We start from the raw sequence: 22,676 nt of genomic DNA on the forward strand, positions 1-22,676 counted from the left end.
TGTGGTACTGGCATAAGGACATTTATAAATCAATGGGGAAAAAAGTCAAAAGTCTAAATTAAACCCTTATATTTATGGTCAACTGATTTCAACCACGGTGCCAAGGCTACTCAATTGGGAAGTAATAATCTTCATCAAATGGTGATGGAACAAATGAATAGCCACATACCAAAAAAATGCAGTTGGACCCTTACCTCACACCATACACAAAAAATAATTCAAAATGGATGAAAGACCTAATCATAAATAAGCTAAAACTATAAAACTCTTAGAAAAAAATGCAGGGGTAAATCTTCATGACCCTGAGTTAGGCAAGCATTTCTTAGATATGACACTAAAAGCATAAGCAACCTAAGAAAAATAGATAAAATAGATTTCATCAAAATTAAAAACTATTGGGCGGTGCCTGTGGCTCAGTGAGCAGGGTGCTGGCCCCATATACCGAGGGTGGCGGGTTCAAGCCCAGCCCCGGCCAAACTGCAACAAAAAAATAGCTGGGCATTGTGGTGGGTGCCTGTAGTCCCAGCTACTTGGGAGGCTGAGGCAGGAGAATTGCCTAAGCCCAGGAGTTGGAGGTTGCTGTGAGCTGTGTGACGCCACGGCACTCTACCGAGGGCAATAAAGTGAAACTCTGTCTCTACAAAAAAAAAAAAAAAATTAAAAACTATTGTGATCCAAAGGACACCATCAAGAAAGTAAAACGATGATTTACCATCATCTTTCCATACTGCCATAATGATGCATATGAATGTCCTAGCTAATGCTCTCAACACTGTCAAAAGGAAAAATAAACATCAAGTTCTTATTAGGCTATGCTCCAAAGCCATTTTCCAGTTTCTAACAGTGATAACAAAACATGGTTCACTGGCAAATCTGAAATCTGTGATGATGACAGAGATGGGAAAATTGATGTGAACCTCACAGGCAGATTAAACAAGCATGAAGTGATCAGTCCCAGAGTTAATATGTGCTACTCAAACATCTAGAGAAGTGGCAGAATAATCTGCTCCCATTCTGCTGTCAATTTGGTTTCACTGTACTAACAGTCTCAACAGGCATCACAGACCACAAAGAAGCAAGTAAAAAACACACAGGATAGAAAATCCTTAGCTCCTTTTTCTAGGAAATACGTATGTACACACAGCCACAATGGGAGGTTGCAGGAAGTGAAAAGACAACTTACAGAATGGGAGAATATATTTGCAGATCATATTATCTGATAAGAGACTGGTATTTAGAATACATAAAGAACTCGTATAATGAAATAATAATTTAAAAAGACCACCTAATTTAACAACGGGCCAACGCTCTCAACAGACATGTCTCCAAAGAAATCCAAATGACCAATAAGCACATGAAAAGATGTTCAACATCATCAGACATCAGGGAAATACAAATCAAAATCACAACGAGGTGCCATTCACACACATACTAATGTGGTTATAATAAAGAGATGCAAACAAGTTTGTCAAGGGTGTAGAGAAATTAGAACACTCATACACTGCTGATAGGAATGTAAAATACCATTACTGCTTTGAAAAACACTCTACCAGAAGTTAAACACAGAGTTACCAGATGACCCAGCATTCTAGGTATAAATGTGTACCCAAAGGAAATAAAAATGAAGGTGCATAGAAAATTTGTACACAAATGTTCACAAAAAGTATTGTTCACAATAGCCAAAAAAGAAATAATCCAAATGTTCAACAACTGATGGAGAAACAAAATTGTATACAATGTAATATAATACCCCTAAAAAAGTGATTAAGTACTGATACATGTTACAATATGGATAAACCTTGAAAACATGCTACGCGAAACCAGGCAGTCACAAAACACCATATATTATTCCATGAAGTACTCAGAAAGGTCAAATCTACAGACACAGAAAACAGATTAGTGGTTGCCTGGGGCTGGGGGAACTGCACAGAATGTGAAGTAAACTGCTAATAGGTATATGATGTTTCTTTTCAGAAATTTAGAACATTTCAATGAAATTATTCTAAAATTAAAATGAAAATTTACTCTTAGAATATACTATAATAATTAAATTGTACAATCTAAGAGATAAAACTGTTGATATGTCAATTATATCTTTAAAAATCCACTTTTAAAAAAAGCAAGTAATAATAAATACAGAATTCAAGATAGTGGTTTCCTCTTGGCAGGGCAGGTAAAACAGAGAGATGGGACAGAGAGGTGCTTAAGGTCAGCCTCAATAGTGCTGATTATGGTTGATCTATTTCTTAGGCTGGGTAGTTAGTATGTTCATGAATATTCTTTTTTATTATTCTTCATAACCTCCATCATGTATTTGTAATGTATAACAACATTACATTTGTTTGTTTAAACAGCAGAGGCTTTGGTCAAAGCCCTATTCTGCTGTTTATTAGCTTGGGCAAGTTACTTAGACTTCTTTGAGCTGTATCCTTCACTCAAAGTAAGGACATTATCATATACCTCTTAGGGTTACTCTTTTTTATTTTTTGAGACAGGGTCTATGTCACCCTTGGTAGAGTACCGTGGCATCACAGCTCACAGCAACTCTTGGACTTAAGCGATTCTCTTGCCTCAGCCTCCCAAGTAGCTGGGACTATAGGCACCCACCACAACGTCCGGCTGTTTTTTTTTTTTTCTATAGTTCTTTGGCAGGCTAGAGCCAGGTTCAAACCCACCAGCCCTGGTGTATGTGGTCGGCTACAGGCGGCAAGCCTCTTAGGATTATTCTTTACAATAAAGAAATTCTTAGGGCTTCTTTAAAGTAGAGGTTTTTATTATAAAATCCAAAGTGAAAATCCACTATAATTCTACCTTACCAAAATAACCACAATTGGTAGATATCCCTGATTTTTCTAAAACATGAGTAATAATTTTTTATGCCTTAAGGCAGTGATTTTCAACCAGTATGCTGTGAGAGGATCTTAGATTTGCCATGAAAAATTTTAAAGATTATTAATTAAATTATTTTCCAAAAAAGTTCAAAGCACAATAAGTATATTCCTTTTTCTCCTTTTTTTTTTTTTTTTTTTGATCAACATAATTTAAGTGTGCTGTGAATGTTTAACTACAGGTTCAAGTGTGCCATGAGATAAAAAAGGTTGAAAAACCTTAAGGGAACACTGATTTTCATTTAAATAAATTGTGAGAATCTTTTAAAGGTAACCACTCCACTATTCACAGATACTTAGGTTACTTTCAGACTGGGAGGAATATAATAACATCAGACAAACACCTTTATAAATATATCCTTATATCCAAGTTCAAGGATTTCTTCAAAGGATTTGTGCATTCAATTTTGAGAAACAGCTCTCCCAACAAGGCTCCAGCCATCTACATGATCATCAAAACTTTGAGAGTTTTTTTTTAACACATCTACAACAACTGTAGGGGTAATTACATACTTTAAAATGTCGACCTAGCAGATTACAAGTGTTACTTCATTTCTGCATATCTTTATTAATGAAAGTGAAATCTTTTTTCTTTTTTTTTTTTGGAGACAGAGTCTCACTTTGTCGCCCTCAGTAAACTTTAAATGGTTTTTAACAATTTGTATTTCTTCTATGAACAGCCCATTCTCTGTTTTTTGCACATTTTCTTTTGGGTTATTCACCTTTACTTCTTGTTGATTTTATAAGCTCTTTAAACAAAGACATTAACTTTTGTTTTTATGTTGTCAATATTTTCCCCTAGTTTCTGTCCTTTCTTTCAGGCTTTTTTATGGTATATTTTACCAAACACACATGTTAAATATCTTCATAGACAAATCTGCTGTTCTTTTCTTGCTTTAACATCAAGATAACAGGCACTTTCCCTCAAAGATTATAAAAATAGTTATCAATATTTTCTTATTGGGAGGCTTTAAAAAATCTTTAATCCACTTAGATTTTATTTTTGTCCATGATGAACACAATCTAACTTCATTCCTCCCCACTGCCAGCTAAATATCTCAACAAAGCTATAAAATAAACCAGTGGTATGCTGAAACAGGTTCATACTGCTCATGAGAGACTGTTAAACATTTTCTGAAATTCTACAACGTGATTGTGAATCATAGCCATAAAAACTATTATTTATATAATAGTTTATATAACTTATAATAAAATAAATCATATTTAAAATAAAGGTAGTAAATATCAGAAATCATCACTCCCTAATTACCTTATGATTTATGCTGTTAAGGTTATTTAACACCGACTTTATCTGTATAGTGAAAATACTACAGAATGGTGTGCTACTGCATATCTTTTTCCAATTCAACATTTAGTGACTTCACATTAGTGCTTCAGCGCTATATTATATGTAATATAATGGATGGTTGCCAATATGGGAGTACTTACACCAGAGAAATCAGTAAATCCTCTAAACTACAGCTTTTTTATTTTTCAGAAAGCCTGTTGTTAAACATATACCAACATACTACTGAATTAAGCCATTCTTTCCTCACTAATTTTCTTTCTTTTTTTTTGTAGAGACAGAAGTCTCATTTTATCACCCCCCCGGTAGAGTGCCGTGACGTCACAGCTTACAGCAACCTCCAACTCCTGGGCTTAGGCGATTCTCTTGCCTCAGCCTCCTGAGTAGCTGGGACTACAGGCACCTGCCACAATGCCCGGCTATTTTTTCGTTGCAGTTTGGCCAGGGCTGGGTTTGAACCCGCCACCCTCGGTATATGGGGTCAGCACCCTACTGGCTGAGCCACAGGCACTGCCCTCCTAATTTTCAAGAGGATCTCTAGCATATACTAAGCTACCATTCACTCATAAGTTTATAGAACAGAATAAGGAATCTAGAATTTTATCCTTTTTCTTCTGCACTAGCATCACAGACTGCTCTGGTATGTACTGATGTATCAGATGAGACTTTGGACACAGTTTCTATTAACTGGATCTCTCATTATTTTTCTAACATGAGATCACAGCACTGCATCAAAAAGGATATTTTCCCTAAACAATTCAACCGCATTCTCACTTTATGCAGATTATGGAAAGCAGTATAAATAAAGGACTATTTCTTTTCAAAATAAAGGAATACTTTTAAACATTCTTTCTTTAGATTAGGGCTCTTACTCTTAAAAAAGAAATCCAAATACAAGAAAACAAAACCACTACCATGAAGTTGTCTAAATATCTCTCTTAAGTATTCCCTCATAACAATTCCTACACTGCAGGAGGAAGTAGGGATCGTGAAATACTATACAGTGGCTAGAGTCAGTGTTGGTACTCTTCTTTGAGAATAGCCATCACATACAAACTTAACTTTAGATCTTTCTTTATCTCATTCTTTTTTTGTTTTTGTTTTTGTTTTTGTCTTGCTATGTTGCCCAGATTGGAGTACAATGGCTATGCACAAGCACAATATGGCACACCACAGCCCAAACTCCTGGGCTCAAGCAATCTTCCTGCCTCAGCCTCCCGAGTAGATGAAACTACAGGTGCCCTCACTGAGCCCAGACTAGAAACTTGCACTTCAACAACAAACAAGCACCCAACCTGGGATGCAGTTAGGCTCTAGAGAAGCAAATGAAACCTGACCTTAGCCTTTGAAGTTCTTGTCATTTTTAGTGGAATCAGTGGGTGGAGAATGCATCACAAATGGTTATAAGTATCTGTTTTCATTAGCATTGAAAAACAGACAGAAACAGAGAGATGGATTTATCTTCTAAGACAGGCATCTACTTTAAAAGGAAAAGAAAATCAAAGTATAAATATTAGTGAAAGTTTGCCCACCTACAGAGACAAGCTGTATGTTGGTAACTACATCTTCAGTGTCTACCAGGGGTCCTCAAACTTTTTAAACAGGGGGCCAGTTCACTGTCCCTCAGACCGTCGGAGGGCCGGACTATAGTTAAAAAAAAAAAAAAAAAAAAAACTATGAACAAATTCCCATGCACACTGCACATATCTTATTTTGAAGTAAAAAAACAAAATGGGAACAAATACAATCACACCGCCGCATGTGGCCCGCGGGCCGCAGTTTGAGGACCCCTGGTAGTTAAATATTGTAGTGTCCCTATTTTAACATCTTTCCTGCTGAGGTACTTTAAGAAATCTGTCATTTATTTACAGATCCTGATATCAACTGCATCAAGTAAACCAGTAACTGCTGCTATGTATTTCCCTTCCTGTCACAAGCCATTTAGATTTGAACTCCAGCTACCTCATTCTAGGTGTTTACATTACCAAATATGTAATATAATAGCTGGTTGCCTCAACAGAACCACCCTTTCTGCATCTAAACAAAAAAATCTCACTTTTAAAGGCTTGTTGTCACATGATTTCTAGTAAATATAAATCTCATATTGTGGCGTAGGGAGCAAACACAGCAGTTATCCTTTTTATACACACACTGTGGCTTAATATACACAGAGCAATGACTTCAACTATTTCCAAACATTAACTAATACTTGACGTTAAAATCTATTTCTTGAGGTTTTTTACTATATATAGAAGTTATCATTATGCTTTGAGAAACAATGGCTCATTTACTGAAAATGAGTTTAACAAAGGAATTATTTGACACTGAAAAATACAGAGCAGAGTATTGGGTGACACAAATCACAGCATCATCAGCTCATGTGACTGCAATAGGGTGATTTACTAAAAAAAAAAGAAAGAAAGAAAAGAAAATTTTGTAAGTAACAAAATTAGATTCAACAATGTAATAGCCTTAATCATGTCCTCGGTCACAGAACTACAGAACCAGATCACAGGATTCCTATTTTGAAAATGTTCCCTCAAGTCTTAACCCAAGATAAATACCACAAAAAGAAAAACTTTGCAGAATGAAGTATTTCTATTCTGCCTAAAGCTTAGTTTTGACTGGTATATGTTTCGGTTACACATTTGATTCACACTGAATTTTGTTTTGAGTATTAGCAGAATAAATAGCATTCCAGAACAGTCACAAGTTTTAAAACTTCAGTTCCTTCTCTAGTTGGAGAGCATACAAAACTTAATACATGGAACACTGAGTTGATGCAGTACCCATAAATTTCTTAACACTCTACATCTAAATTTATTGGAAACCCAATGTCAGCAAGTTCTGTAGAAATAGCCTCAAAGTAGATAATGCAAAAGTCACAAAATGTGAATCAAGAAGACCAGTTTATAGACACATTGTACGATTCTTTCAAATTATTCCAGTTAAGGTTTAAAGTTTTTAAAAAAATAAGGGAGGGGGGAATGATATGCTCAAAATAGATACACAACACATTTACATATAACATGAAAAGGCTGAATTGTTCCTTTCCCAAAACCCTGTAGTTTCCATTAAAACCTGAAAACTTGGGAGTCACTAGCACACACAAAACCACCAACAGAATATTCTATATATCTATTTTTTTTTCAGATACATTATTTCTGGTTCATTTATAGAGCTTTTGTTTTGTATTTGTTTTGCTTTTATATAAACACTTCCTCCATTTTCAATAGGCATTAAGTTGGACAAGTATTACTGGTAAAGCAGCAAAAGAGCAAAGGTTCTGGCTCAGCTCCCAACCAGCTGTGTGACCTCAAACAAATCTCTTAGTTTCTCTGGGACTCAATTTTCCCATACATAAAATAAAGCAGTTAAACTAGATGCATTCTAACATGTCTTCAGGCTGGGTACCATGGTTCTGTAATACTAGCACGTGGGGAGACTGAGGCAGGAGGATCCCTTGAGCTCAGGAGTTCGAGACCAACATGCATCTATAGTCCCAGCTACCTGGGAGGCTGAGGAACAAGGATCATTTCAACCCAGAAGTTTGAGGTTGCTGTGAGGTAGGATGACGCCATGGCATTCTAGCCTGAGCAACAGAATGAGACTCTGTTTCAAAAAAAGTATCTTCAAACTATAATTTAAGGTGGAGCTTTATAGGCTTGTGAGAATGTGGCTCAGTCGGTAGGGCGCCGGCCCCATATGCCGAGGGTGGCGGGTTCAGGCCCGGCCCCGGACAAACTGCAACCAAAACAGCCGGACGTTGTGGCGGGCACCTGTAGTCCCAGCTACTTGGGAGGCTGAGGCAAGAGAATGGCTTAAGCCCAGGAGTTGGAGGTTGCTGTGAGCTGTGTGAGGCCATGGCACTCTACCGAGGGCCATAAAGTGAGACTCTGTCTCTACAAAAAAAAAAAAAAAAGAAAAAGCCCTCAAAACAAATGGCCAAAATCTACCTTTGCAATATTACTGAAAACAAACAGGATTTAAAATTTAAATATACAGTGTACTCATGATCCCAACTCTAAGAATATTGCAAACAACACACCCACACATTCTAGGTAAACCACTTGTAAATAAATATACCAAAATGCTATTAGTGGTTGTCTCTGAATTGTAGGTTATAAGCAACTGCTTTTTCTTTCAGCTTTTCTCTATTTTTCAAGTGTCCTACAATAAACATTATTATTTACTTTGATAATGGGGAGGAGAAAACAGAAAGAAAAAAACTTCCTTTTATGTGCTAAATGAAATTTTTACATTTGGAAAGCATTCTAGAATTTAAATGAATTTTTCAAAAATAGTTGGACTTAATCAGAAATAAAATCTCTAGTGAACTCAGATACCTGATAACTGTCAATAATCATACAAAAGCTATTGGTTACTTTTCCCAGATTGATTGCTTTTCAAGAGATACTTTTTTCACTTAAACTGGTAATAATAATTACCATAGCTAACATTTACATAGCGGTAGGCACAGTTTTGCATATATAATAACAACAGTCTCACTACCATCTATTATTATCACCATTGTACACATGAAGACTAGGAGGCATACTGCAGTAAAATAATTTGCTAGCAGCTAATGAGAGGCAGAGCCAGGATTTAAAGTTAGCTTGGCATCAGAGTACTGATTTTTACTACTAAATCACACTGTCCCTTTACAATATTAAATGCTGTCCTCCTCAGGTCATTCTATTAAATCAGTGGTTCTCAACCTGTGGGTCACGACCCACAGGAACTGTATTAAAGGGCTGCAGCATTAGGAAGGTTGAGAACCACTGTATTAAATGCTTCTGTTTTGAAAGTTCTTCTAAACTACTTTTCTTTGAACTGAAAAACAACAGGCCAAACAAACTTTTACTAGCTTAAAAAAAATATTTATATATGATTCTTTTCCAAGCCATTACATCAAATCTACAGGGAATATAATTCAATCTCCATACATAGCACCAAGTGAATACTGTAATATAATATCTGAGGAATTAAACAACATTAGTTACTAAGTTTAATACTGGAATGTTTAATAAAGAAAGGTGCTTTATTGATTGACATTATTTGTCCACACAAATCTTCTGGAGTCTTTGCAACCTTTCTAAAATCTCTATTTTATTAAAATAATGTTCTAAACAGGATTATAATTAACTAGTTTGAGTTTTTTAAAGAATACACATCAATCTTTACTTTGAACATTGGCTATAATACACACCCAGTTAACTTCACAATAACCCCAATTACTATGCACGCAGAACCTGAGAAAATGAACACAGAGGAAGCCAATCAATTAAAAATGGTTGAAGGTTCTCACGTAATTCTCTGAGGCAATTCAAACCCAAGCCAAGTATACATGTGCCCCTTTTCTGCACAGCATCTACCCACATTACTTCCCATTTTATATGGCTTCTATTATTACTTTTAATAAAACTCAAATTTCCCTCTCATCTGTATTACTTAATTTTCAGCCCTGCAGAAGTAAATATAAAAATCAATAGTTTTCTATTTAAAAAAAAATTAGAAAAGACAAGGAAGTGGAGAACAAAGTGAGGAAACATCCTTCGCGCCAGGCTGTCTCAGATGTGCAATGAGACAAGCACCCAATAATTGCACCCTTTGGGTACATCTCTACCGGTGAGACAATACAATGAAATAGTCACCTGGCTTATTTCAATTTACTTACAGAATTTCCAAAATGGCACATTAAGAAAATTAGCATGTAAGAAAAAAATCACCTACTTATGTAAACTGAAGGATGATTTTTATCCATGCAGACAGGAAAAAAAAAAAGCTGTAATTTGGGTCAAATGACTAATTTTATTTATTTGTTCAAATGTCTTTCCACACCTTTTCTCCATAGCTTGGAACAAGAATTTTAGGTCAAGGAATGGATAAACAAAAAGTTCTGTGTTGTTCATTCCTCTGTAAGACATTTTACTGCCTGAGCTTAAAACTGAAAACAAGACTGAGAACCTTATGTGGATAACAAAACCACAACACAGAGAGAAGAAAAGAAATCAATAGGAGATGATCTGCTCTAATTGGGAAGAAAAGCAAACATGGTGAGGATCAGATGCCAATTTTACTTTTGCTAAGTTAGGCAAACAAAGCCTCAGAAAAGGAAAATACCCCAAATAACTCAGGACCAGCAGGACAACTTCTCTACAGAGAACATTATTGCAGTTTGCTCTAGAAACGCAGCTGGTCGAGTTTTTTGAGTGTCTGACATAAGTTAGATAAATGCATTATTATGGTCATTAATGACTGCCTTCTTAGCTTCTACTGCTGGTATTCACCCATCCCACAGCCAGGTCCAGGAGTGGGCCTAATTGCTACAAAAGTAAGCTTTTACTTTACAAAAGCAATCATCTCCACTGACAGTGACTGGTTCGAAAATGACTATACATAGTACAGTGCAATAAAAACCAAAGAGATGTGGCTACTGAGCACCTAAAATGTGGCTAGATCAAACTAAAACATGGTGTGTTAAGATACACACTAGATTTTGTAGACTTAACATGGAGGAAAAATCTCAATAATTTTTATGATGATTACATGTTGAAATGACAATATTCTAGACATAGTTAAATAAAATATATCACTAAAATTAATTTTACCTATTTTTTACATATTTTACTATGGCTACTAGAAAATTTAAAATTATATACATGGCTTTCATAAAATATCTGAAGATCTGGACTGCTAAGGACTTCTGTAAAAATGCTCCTTTCTTCTTTTAAAAGGCTTTAGGAACTCTCTCTCTCTGTATACACTGTATGCCCTAAACGGCTACAGCCTTAAAAATGTGTCAAAGCTAGTTTTCTGGGAGGCTCATATACAAACTAGCAAGTCCTCTACCCAAATCCTGAATTTAAAAGAGACTCCTGGAAAAATAGAAAAACTTGTTAAAGCAACTTGTAAATTAATGTAAGGACTGGCTGGCCCCCACATCATCTTAACCTAATTACTAACAACAACAACAAAAATTTTAAAGAAGACACATGCTCAGCACCCATAGCTCATTGGTTAGGGTACACTGGGGCTGGTAGGTTCGAACCCGGCCTTGGGCCTGCTAAGAACAACAATGACAACTGCAACCAAAGAATAGCCAGGCGTTGTGGCAGGTACCTGTAGTCCTAGCTACTCGGAAGGCTGAGGCAAGAGAACTGCTTAAGCCCAAGAATTTGAGGTTGCTGTGAGCTGTGATGCCACAGCAGTCTACCGAGGGTGACAGCTTGAGACTCTGTCTCCAAATAAATAAATAAAAATACAAAAAATTAAAAAAGACAAAATACTAAATAGAATATTAGATTTTAAAATTTTAAGATCACACAAAATATGTAATAAAGTAAGCAGGTAAGTCTAAAACACTAAAAAGGTAAAGTACTATCAGGAAAATGATAATATCAAATTGAAATGTAGGAAGAAATTGATTGTCCATGTGCATACAGCCAGGCTCTCTTCCACAAATGAACCACATGCTCATCAATAAGTCAATAACAGGGGAAAACAAGTCTCTTGCACAAAATGCACATTGAAAATCTGATCCCAAATTTGAAAACTTTATAAATAAAATCATCATACAGGGTAACATTGATCTCGTTCTTCCTTTAAACCATTTAGTAGTCCTGAAGACAGAAAGTTGTCATACTTGCAGACTCTACTTCCCAGAAATAATGGCACTATGTCTTACAAATATTAATGCCATTTTATAATAGAATCTTAGGAAACATAAGACTTTATCAATGAGAAAACCAGGCTCAGAAAGTTTAGTAATTTTCACCAAGGTAATAGGGTAATTGGCAGCAAGGCTAGATAGGACCAGAACTTTCTCTCTTAACAAATTTAGTTTAGTACTCTATCACCTACATCATTTAGGAAAAAAAAAAAAAAATCTTCCCAAAAAAACAGCACCTTGAACATCAAGTTCTGTTTTTTTATTAAACTAGAAATAAAAACTCAGGATTTGGAAGAATTTTTATTAACAATTTTTAAATAATTTTTAATCTGATACTTAGATGTTCTTCAGTATCAAACATATTATATACACATTAGAGAGGAAAAAAACCAAACACCATCATTCCTTCAAATGTCATCAATGATGTACTTTTTATCTGCATCAAGAAGCACTCCCATTTTCCTAATAATCTTCATCCTGACTGACCTTTAGTTTAACTTGCAGCAACTTCTTCCACCCATAACTGCAAACATTCCCAAAGGCTCAGACAAACCTCAGCTATATCTTCTATTTATATTATCTCCCTCCATATGTACTGTATATATATGTGCTTTATTCATAAAAAGAATAAGATTTTTTTTGGTGCCTTCCCCATCATCAATAGTGTCTCAACTCTTCAGCATGACATTCCAACCTCTTCATGATCTAGCTCTAGCTTACACCTCCTACGTTCTCCATTACTACATGTTTAGCAACTCCAGTCCCGTCTTGGGTCTCCTGCATATGGGTCCATTCATCTAGAATGCCCTTCCCCATTGGTTCACTCTCTCTCATTCTTAAAACTCAGTTAATCCATTACCTATTCTAGGAAGCATCCATACCTTCCACAGAAATCCCTTTTCTATGCTCCCATAATATCCAGGGACTATTCTATTGCTGCTTTTATGGCACTGAATTATAATTATCCATTTACAAATCCACCTCCCCACTAAATCATAATGGCCTTCAATTCCTATAATGAAACACAGTACCTGGCAAATAGTCAACACACAATAAATGAGTTATTGTAAGAACAATGAACATAATATGTCCTTAAGTTTGTATTTAATAGTTTCAAATATAGTTTCAACCCTCCACCAAAGCTACAGACTAGAGACATGTTATTTTTTCATATTGTCTACCTGACTGTAAACTCCTACAAAGCAAGATCATGACTTAAATGTTCCTATACTTCAATACCAAGCACAATACAAATTATAGCACAAGTCTAATGGAGACTTGCAAAATGATTTATAGAACTAAATATCCTTATTTAGTGCTTGTCCATTGCAGGTTGACAATAAAAATACATAGACTGCTGAGTTCCAAAAGTTTCAAAAGCTTTCACTGTTTAAAAGTAAATATGATTCAATTAGCCAAACTAATTCACTACACAGATAGAAAACTGGGTCAATGGCAGATATCCCCAAATACATTCCCTCTACTCACACCATTACAACTAATTAATAATATCATAGTACAATCTCAGCATAGTTTCTTTATAAGTCATCTTTTCATAATGCCAGAGTGCCAGAATTTTTCTAAAGCTTCTTGACCAGATACTTTAGAACTATGTCTATCAACTAAGTCTATCAAAACTTGACCTAGTTTGATAGAACTAGGTCTATCAAAACTTGTCACATGCTCATTGACAATGTTACAACTGTCGCCTCAAGCACTTTCTGTTACCCCTAAGCAACAACAACAGATCAAACTAACAGGCTATTTTAGTTAGGAAATCATTGTTGATCTGCATTAGATGACCCAATCAACAATTCACTGGAGTATCATGGACACACAGGGACTCATAACTAAAACCCAAATATAATCATATAAAGAAAGGATCTCTTCTACCCAACAGCTTCTTTCCACTTACTGGTGATGACAAATGAAAAAGTTTCTTTGGCCTTGACAATTTCTATCAATGAAACCAAATTAGCATATTAAGGAAACACGTAGTATATGAACAATTGATTTTTGAATTGCTAGGATATCAACAAATCTCATAATAACCACCAAGAATAGCCACTCAATTATACAATATAGAAGACAGGGAAAACCCTGACAGTCCAAGTTGAGAAGATAATGAAATATCCCAGTGCTCCATTAGAGGACTTTGTATATCAAGGAACATTTCTGTCGCTGCCTGTGCTATCTGGGTGAAAACCCAGAATTTAGATTCAAATATATATTCAGTTTACATATTTTACAAATATTCATTATTCTGATATAGCATATGAAAGGGAACTATCTGACCCTTTTCTCTTTCACGACACATCCCCATCATGCTGATGGTTAAAAAGATGGCATTTAATTTTAAGGAACAGTATTATTTTAATTTATTCTAAAATGTCTTTTGTTTTAATAAAAAATTGCCTTTTTTTCTAAACTGACATTCAATAGTACAACATAAAATTTCTCCCCAAGAATAAAACAAGTTTCTTTTGTTGTGGTTTTGCCTTTTTTTTTGCAGTTTTTGGCTGGGGTTGGGTTTGAACCCGCCACCTCAGGCATATGGGGCCAGCACCCTTCTCCTCTGAGCCACAGGCACCACCCGGTTTTGCACTTTTTTTTTTTTTTTTTAGTAATTTTTGTTTCAAACATATTTTGGATAATCTTTAGTTATCCAAATATCCAAATCTAAAAAGATTTAGATAATCTTTTGGATAATCTTTAATCAGGAGCCTAAATACAAAGTAACTTTCAATGTTACACACTATAATTCAGTATCATTTTATTCTCTCTCTTTGTTTTCTCTACTTTATGATCCTGCAGTTTCTAAAAGTAAGTTCATGTGTAGTTAAAATTAACAATATAGATTTCTACATTTCTAGTTTCACACGGATGCTTTATGTCTAGCAGAGCAACCGTTTCCTTTTTATGGTGCAGGCTCTGCTTCTTCAAAGCTCTTTTCACGAAGCAGAACCCCCAACGAATCCAGCTGTGGCTGTTAATCTTGGCTGATAGTGGAGAAACTTCTCAATACTACAGATTCTTAACCTGTAAAACACAGTTTATAACAAAATACACTTTAGTATACTACTTTCTCTGATGCAACTTAATCCAGGATTTTCCCCAAATATATCGCAAAAGCATTCTCCATTTTTCCAAATTATAGTTTGCTATTTGTGGAGTAAGAGGACCACAGGAAAAAAAAATGCCTCTAATTTTTATAAGATGAACAAGTGAGACATTTCTGCCATCTATGAGAGTTTAAACTGAATTAACTTTTGTTAAATCACACACAATTCCTCTACCTCACTGGGATCTTCTTTAGCAATTCACATTTTTTCATCCAAATACAAGTAAAATGAATTTCCACTAAAGATGAACTTTGACAATACGGATGTTCTTTATTTGTTACATTTTATGAAGAAAAAATTAATTTCCTTCCAAGTGTTTCAAAATCCACAATACTTTCCAAAACAGTGCAGATGATCGGACTGGAACACCCACCAAGCAAGTCCATACAAACATATGCATTATTTTGTTTTTAAGTAATTGAGAAAACAGGACAGAATATTTTTCCCTTGGCTCTAAATTTAACCTTTTTTAAATCTCTCTAGCATATAACACAACCAAGGGGACACCTATGGTATTTAAAGTCATTCATCCAAAAATAGTCTCCATGTTGATTTTACCTGATAAATCTGACAATCTATGAAGATACTTCCATGCATGAACACAACAGCTTGATTTTTCCATTAACAATAACTACAATAGAGGGACTTTACCTAACAATTGCAATCAGTGTAACTGGCTTATTGTACCCTCAATGAATCCCCAACAATAAAAAAAAAGAAAAAAAAAAAAAACAATAACTACAATAAACTGCTAACATTTATAGATGCTTACTGTATGCTAGATTATGTACTCACTGATATGCAAGAATTACCTCATTTACTACACCAATACTGAAATAAGTACTATTATTAGCCCCATTTTATAGATGAGGAACAGAGATGTCAAATAATTTATTATGATCATAAGAGCTAGTAAGGACCACTACAATGATGCTCAAGTTTTGAAAGACAAATACTTGTATAAATAACCTGCTGAAAGTATCAGGATAATAAAATTCAAAGCCCTCCAACTTTACTTAGAGTACAAAGGCAAAGGACCAAATGAATCCCAGGATCTTTGATCTTTTAATTAATCAGAGAACCAAAACACTAATTTTATAAAGCAGACACTTTTCACAGACTCGGTTTTATCAAAGTGCCAATATGCACCCCATTAATTCAATCTATGATATTTTAAGGTTGTCAATTGTCAGAAACTGTCTGGGTTTAGTAGTCTTCAAACCACTACTCTCATGTGGTCAACTTCCTCCAACTCTCGAAACTGTACACTTCATGAGCCCTTACTCTTTGTCCCAAAGTGTCAGATCTTTAAGCATAGCATTTTCCTCTGGCAAATGTGAACTGCAGACAAAATATTAGATTTATGTTACCCTCACCAAATGACTAAGGTCACTGTTAGTGGGTTCTTTTGTATTTTGTTTTTCCGTTATGAAATTGTCCATTTGGAAGTTTGGAAGCTGTGACGTCTCATAAAGAAAGTCAAATTATACATGATGTCTTGATAACCCATGAACAACATTCTATCAATGGAAATGAATGTATCTCAGGCTACCCCACAATCACATTACCAGGTAAAATGGAACTCTTACTTTGAGATAAAACAAAGCCGACAGTTGTTAATGAAACCTTAATTGAACTGTCAAAGTACCATCTTTACCAGCAAACTAATGGGTAATTCACTATTCTTACACAATTGTCCAATACTGATAAGTTATTCCACTAGTTAAATTTAGCAAAAAGATAAGTCAGGTAGACTAAACTACTCAGTGATAAATCGGGTAAAATGCTGTATCACTTCTTCAAGTATCTCTTCTTGAAGTATCTCTTCTTGTCTCCATGGAACAACAATCTCCCTCAAAATTACATGCTGCTGTTTTAGCCATCAGTTAGTACCACTGAGTGCACATCTAGAAAAAGAAATGGAGGCAGATATAGTTCCTTGTCATATGCTATCCCAGAATACTTGCAAAATTCATTAAATGAATATATGTTTGAACCTAAGTGAATCTTATATTATCCAGGTGGTTATATGGTGCTTTGAATCAAGTGATGTATCACTAGGAAAATATTTTGATGTTTCATTGTAATTATTTTAGAAAATAGTAGTTTCAGATTCATAAGATGCATTCTAAAATTACAAATAAAATTCTGTTTCAGTTAGTTAAAAAGTAAAAAAACCTAACTAATATCTTTAGCTTGGGTATCACAATACTGCAATTCACTCTGGTTTTCAAATCTCTAGTTTTAATAATCTTAGGTCACACAGCAGACAAATTTCAAATATAATGAACAATTCAGACAGCAAGTCATGGATATGTAAATATAAAAATAGAAAAGTATTTGCATACTAAACATACACCTGGAGCTCTTCTCTTTTTCATACCCAATTGTATTTCACCTGTAAAAGCTGATAAAACACCCAATACAGCTAACTAAAAAACTTGGCTGAAGAAACAAAGAATTGAACCATTATGAGGACATAGTGAGGTAGCCATCTACAAGCCAGAGAGAGAGACTCAGAAGAAAATCAAATCTGCACTTTGATCTTGGATTTACAGCCTACTGAACTGTGAGAAATAAATTTCTGTGGTTTAAGGCAAAACAAAGCAGGATCTGTCTGTAACATCAATTAACCAAGCAGTAAAGATGCTACTGCACTGTCTAGGTGCTGTGGAGAAAAAAAAGTACTACCGGAGACAGACCTTACCCTCAGGGGGCTTACAAACGTAGTCAGTGAGACAAGGCAAACATGAAACAAGATGATGCACAAAGGAGTACTGCAAACACATAGGACAAACTTCATAGGTGGTAGACTCTACAATGAATTCAAATCAAACACATTTGGATTTTCAGATAGCAATGATTCATAGAACTCACTAGCAGACTGTTTGCCATGTGGTATGTTTCAGCACTTCAGTTCTTTACTGCCTCCCTCCCTTAAAAAAATTTTTTTCCTTTTACCATCAAAGCAAAGTTAAAACTTCTATAAAGCACGTCATATTTTGATAGAAATGTAAGTGAATAAGGCCTTTAGAATCTATTCAAGAATGCTGCAACCCATGTCCTTTTCAGTATCCCTAGTTCTCAGTACTGTATACAAAGCACTAAAAAGAAAGCAAGCATTCAGATCTTAGAAAATCCAAATCCTAAAAGTTAGTAAATCAATGACAAAATTTAAAGGAACAACCTTTTCCTAGTCTGCCTCCAGAGCCGCTGCCCCACTCCCACCCTATACCCCAGCAGAAGCCTGGAAATCCTCAAGGGTTAGGCAAGGATTGGAAGTTCACAGTGAAATCTCTGAGGATAGGCTATGGAAGAGAAGAAAGGAAGCCAGGAACCAGCAGGTTCCTGAGGAGAGTGACTGAGAGGCACCATTACCAGCTACTCTTTCCCACCTGGAATCTCACACACTTTGGAAAAAGGACCACTGTAGCAGCAACCTCCTTGAAGACTAGCTGAGAAAACACAGGATCCTATCAGTTTGTTCGTTTGTTTGTTTGACGGATCAGATCACTTATTAGCCTAGCTTATAAAATCCAAAATACAAAGATGACCGATTATAAAGCAAAAACGATATTCATATTAATTTATACCAATGACAAAAGGAGATATTTACCAGGCTAGTTCCAAGGGTTCATTTTCCCGTGGTAATGAGGGCTCTTCTAGACATTAACAAGAATCTATTTTTGGATGCACTGAAAATATCAATTCATCTATCCACACCAAAATTCTTAATCCTTGGGGGGGGGGGAGAAACTCAGTTCATTCAGTTTTGATAGAAATAAATATATTCTGTAGTAAACTACTAATCTTCCTAAAAGGATAAATAAACCAAAGTGTTACATTTAAGAAGACCTTAGACTTTTCAAAATATCCTAGCAAAAGTAAAGCAGTTTCATTTGCTTAAAAAGTATACTTCCTACTATAGCAACTGACCAAAGGATAGCAGTAACTTAAGAGGCACTAAATGACACTAAAACATTACACCAAATGTGGGCCACTGCATAGCTAGTCTACTAACCTCATTTGTGGTACTCATGTGTGATGCTATATTTAATGAATTCTTATCAAAAGGCTAAAGCTACATGCTTCCCAACTGTAGCTTTATGATTTAAAATAAACCACTCAAGCTATGAGCCCGGCCATTCTTCTGAAGACCAAGATCACAAAATAAGGAGCAAAAAGACAGAAAGAATAGGAAAGTAGTTATGCATAGTATATACTAATGACAAGACTACAATAAAGGAATCAAGGCTGGGTCAGTCATTGACATTTAATGCAACCACGCAACTGATCCAAACCAAATGAAAACAGATGAGCGATGACCAAGGTTTTTGTCAGAGTTTAGTATTTCATGCATTCATCCATTGATCCTACATTCAGTGGCTTGCTCAGGTTCTGGACAGGAAAGTTTGGTAGACAGCAAACGTGTGTTACTCATGAGAGGGTGCTCCATCAAAATCTGACATAGGGCTAGACAGCCAACTCATTAGGCCTCTTTACCATGTGAGGGTGGCTTCCCACAGTTGAGTTGAGAAGCTTGCTCCACTTTGGTCAACATGAAGAAGACCATCAGGGATGACTCACCCAATCACAATCATGAGGAGAAACCATGAGAAGTTGTGTGTTTCTTTTGATACTCACCAGACAACACCAAAGGCTCCATATCCAATAGGTCTATCCGGCTCAATATCCAGCTGCTGTTGTGGATGATGCGAGTGCTGATGATGGTGCGCCTTAACTGTAGCAGCTGCGGCAGCCTGTACCTGAGCTGGGGCTGCTGCAGCTGGTCCAGGAGCCTGACCCGGTGCCGGTGATGGGAAATATGGCTGTTGTTGCCCAGGGTTTAACATGGCTGCAGCTGCAGCCGCTGCTGCGGCTGCGGCAGCTGCCGAAGAGGTATGCTGCTGTACAGGGTGTACAGCAGCAGCCGACCCTGGGTGAAGATGGTGTTGGGGATGGTGGTGGTGGTGAAGGTGAGGAGGAGGGAGGTGTGGAAGGTGGTGATGGTGGTGGTGGTGGTGACCTGCTGCTGCTGCAGATGTACCGCCATTGTAAGCCGCCATCATTTTTGCATTGGCTCTTGTGCCACAAAGAGACATTCAAAAAAATGCCCTTTGATTGGAAAGCAAACTGGGTCAAGCTGTCATTTGGCCATTTAAAAATGAAGAAAAACCACTCACTCCACCTCAAAAAACATAGAGCGTAACTGGCTTTATGTCTTCATCAGTTAATCCCAAACAAGTCAGAGGATCTTGGTGTTTAATTTTGGGGTGAGCGTGTGTGGAAAGGGTGTAGGTTGCCAAAAAAGGGGGAAAAAAGAAAAACAAAAAAGAAAAGAAAAAGGAAAAAAGGACCCCTTCCCCCCAGGATTCCTACCACAAATGGGTACTAAAACTCCATTCTTAATTTGGGGGAGGTGCCAACTTTGAATGTGGGAATAAAGGCCAAACCTCCCGACCCCCTGAACTCCACACACGAAAAGGATCAGGTAACACACCACCCTTGGAATCTTGTAAGAGGGTTGACTCATCTACCCCTTCCATTCCCACATCCTTTTCTAAACACCTACCACCTCCTCAAAAACACAATTTTTAAAAATTTCAACCACCTAAATAGAAAAGATGAAGGGAAATATTCAGGGAAAACAGCTTCCAGCTCCCTCCCTCTAACTCTCAGGCCTTCCTACATCTCCCCCTACTCCTAGTCAGGTTGACCTGATTGGGGGGTTGGGGGGCAGGGGGTACCAAACTTTCCTTGGCAGAAGGAGTCAGGGAAGGAGGTGGAGTGAGGAGAGGAGGCGACGGGCAGGACAGAGAGGAGAAAGATAAGCCGGGCAAAAGTGAAGGTAAGGAGGTGCAAGGAGGAATGAAAGAGGAGTGGGCAGTACTCGGACGCCCAGAGGGAACCGCCCCGGGAGAAGGTTAAGGTCCCGGGGCCAAGGAATAGGAGCCCCGGGAGGCGGGAGGGGTACGGTCGGAAGCGGGCTGACTCCTGCCCCCGCCGCCGGCTGCTCTGCTGAGAAGGGTTGGGGGGGAGAGCGGGTGGGTCCCCCCGCGCGACGGCCCCCGCAGGGCTCAAGGCTGCTCCGTCTCCCCCCCTCCCCCCCACCCGGCTTCAGTCCCTGCGGCTGCTTTCTCCTTAGCCGCCGCGGCCGCTTTCTCCTCGGCCGCCGCCTCCTCAGCCGCCGGTGCCGCCGCGGCCGGACTCACCTCCCCTAGCAAAGCCGGATAGAGCGGAGCCAGCGGCGGACACGCGCAACCAGCCGCCGAGGCCCCGCCCCCGCCTCACACTGACCGGCTGCACTAGCCAATCCACGCCCACCTGTCCGCGTCCGCCTCCAATCCTGGGCCGAGAGCTTCAGACAGGCGCACTATTCGGCCAGTGGCAACCAGGTGAGGGTCTCCTGGGGAAATCCCGCCCCCTAACCAGGATGGGCAGACAGAAAGACCAATCAAAAGGCAGAATTTAGCCTGACCGACAAGGTTGAAAGCCAATTAAAAACCAAAGATCTTCGTGACATTTTTCTTTCGCCTCTCTCCTCTTTTCTTTTTCTTCTTTTATTTATTTATTTTTTTTGGCAAGAGCAGGAAGCTGCGTGCTAATCCCGCCTGCAAAAAACTGGAAGAGAGGGGCGTAATAAAAGAACCAATCATGAGCCGGAAACAAAGAACAGAGTAACCAATCCTCGGGTTGAAGACGAAGAGGGCTGGAACTGGGGCCAGATAGACATATGACTTAACAAATGGAAAAGAGGATTGCGCTAGGTCCCGCCCCCCAGATGCCCTATAGGGCAGGATTATGGAGAATTCGCTCTCATATCGGAGACGACCTCTTCAAGAGGCGGGGCCAAATGAAAGGGGTGTGGTCTTAAAGTGGGCGGGACCTAGACAAGAAGGTGGAGTCCAAATCATCTCTGGTCCGTTGATAGGAGGGAGCTATGTACTATCCCTTTTAATACTTAAAAGTGTGGAAAAATAAGAAGAGAAAAAAGGAATGTCAAGGTTTAGAAACTCAAGGTCCAAGGTTATTCAAAAAGAAGACAGTCACAGAAGAAACTCAGTAGACTGGCATTTCAGAGCTGGTCCTTCGTAGTTAGTCCTGGTCTTGGCGAAAGGAAGAGTAATTTTCGAGCTCACGGGTTCAAGACTAGCTGCAGCAAGAACAAGACCCGGTCTCCAGAAATAGTCAGGAGTTGTGGGGGGCACCTGTAGTCCCAACTACTTGGGAGGCTTAGGCAAGAGAATCTCTTAAGCCCAAGAGTTTGAGGTTGCTGTGAGCTGTGATACCACAGCACTGTAAGGAGGGCAACATAGTGAGACTCTATCTCAAAAAAAAAAGATAAAATAAAATAAAATGTGAAATAATAAACTTACAGAACCTCATCCCTACTAAAACTGTGTACTGTCATCTTTGATTCCTCATTTGCCTGTCTACTCTTCCCCTTCCAATCAATCATCAAATCTTAAACACTTTTAAACACCCTCCATTCCCACTTCTTCCCAATCACCACAGCATTACCCAAATTTACACCACTAGCATTTTTAATGAACCTCTATGCCTACAGGCTAGCTCTCCTTTAATCTACTCTATGCTGAGGGCATAGCAAACTTATAAAAATACAAGTCTGACCATGCCCCTGCCCTTGAATAAAGTCAATAAGCCTAAATAGCCTGGCAGATCTGGTT

General features: G+C 37.6%; 1 protein-coding gene across 1 annotated transcript in view; it reads right to left on the bottom strand.

Annotated features, from left to right (window-relative positions):
* The window catches only part of NLK (nemo like kinase), a 176,496-nt gene extending 155,120 nt beyond the window's left edge, over window positions 1–21,376 (bottom strand). Inside the window, exon 1 of the mRNA XM_053569285.1 lies at window positions 19,633–21,376. Coding sequence (XP_053425260.1) covers window positions 19,633–20,090 — 458 coding nt within the window. The 5' untranslated portion in view covers window positions 20,091–21,376. The remainder of the gene's footprint in view (window positions 1–19,632) is intronic.
* Window positions 21,377–22,676: the final 1,300 nt, after the last annotated feature.

Source organism: Nycticebus coucang, chromosome 18 (assembly GCF_027406575.1).
Source record: "Nycticebus coucang isolate mNycCou1 chromosome 18, mNycCou1.pri, whole genome shotgun sequence".
Lineage (NCBI taxonomy): Eukaryota > Metazoa > Chordata > Mammalia > Primates > Lorisidae > Nycticebus > Nycticebus coucang.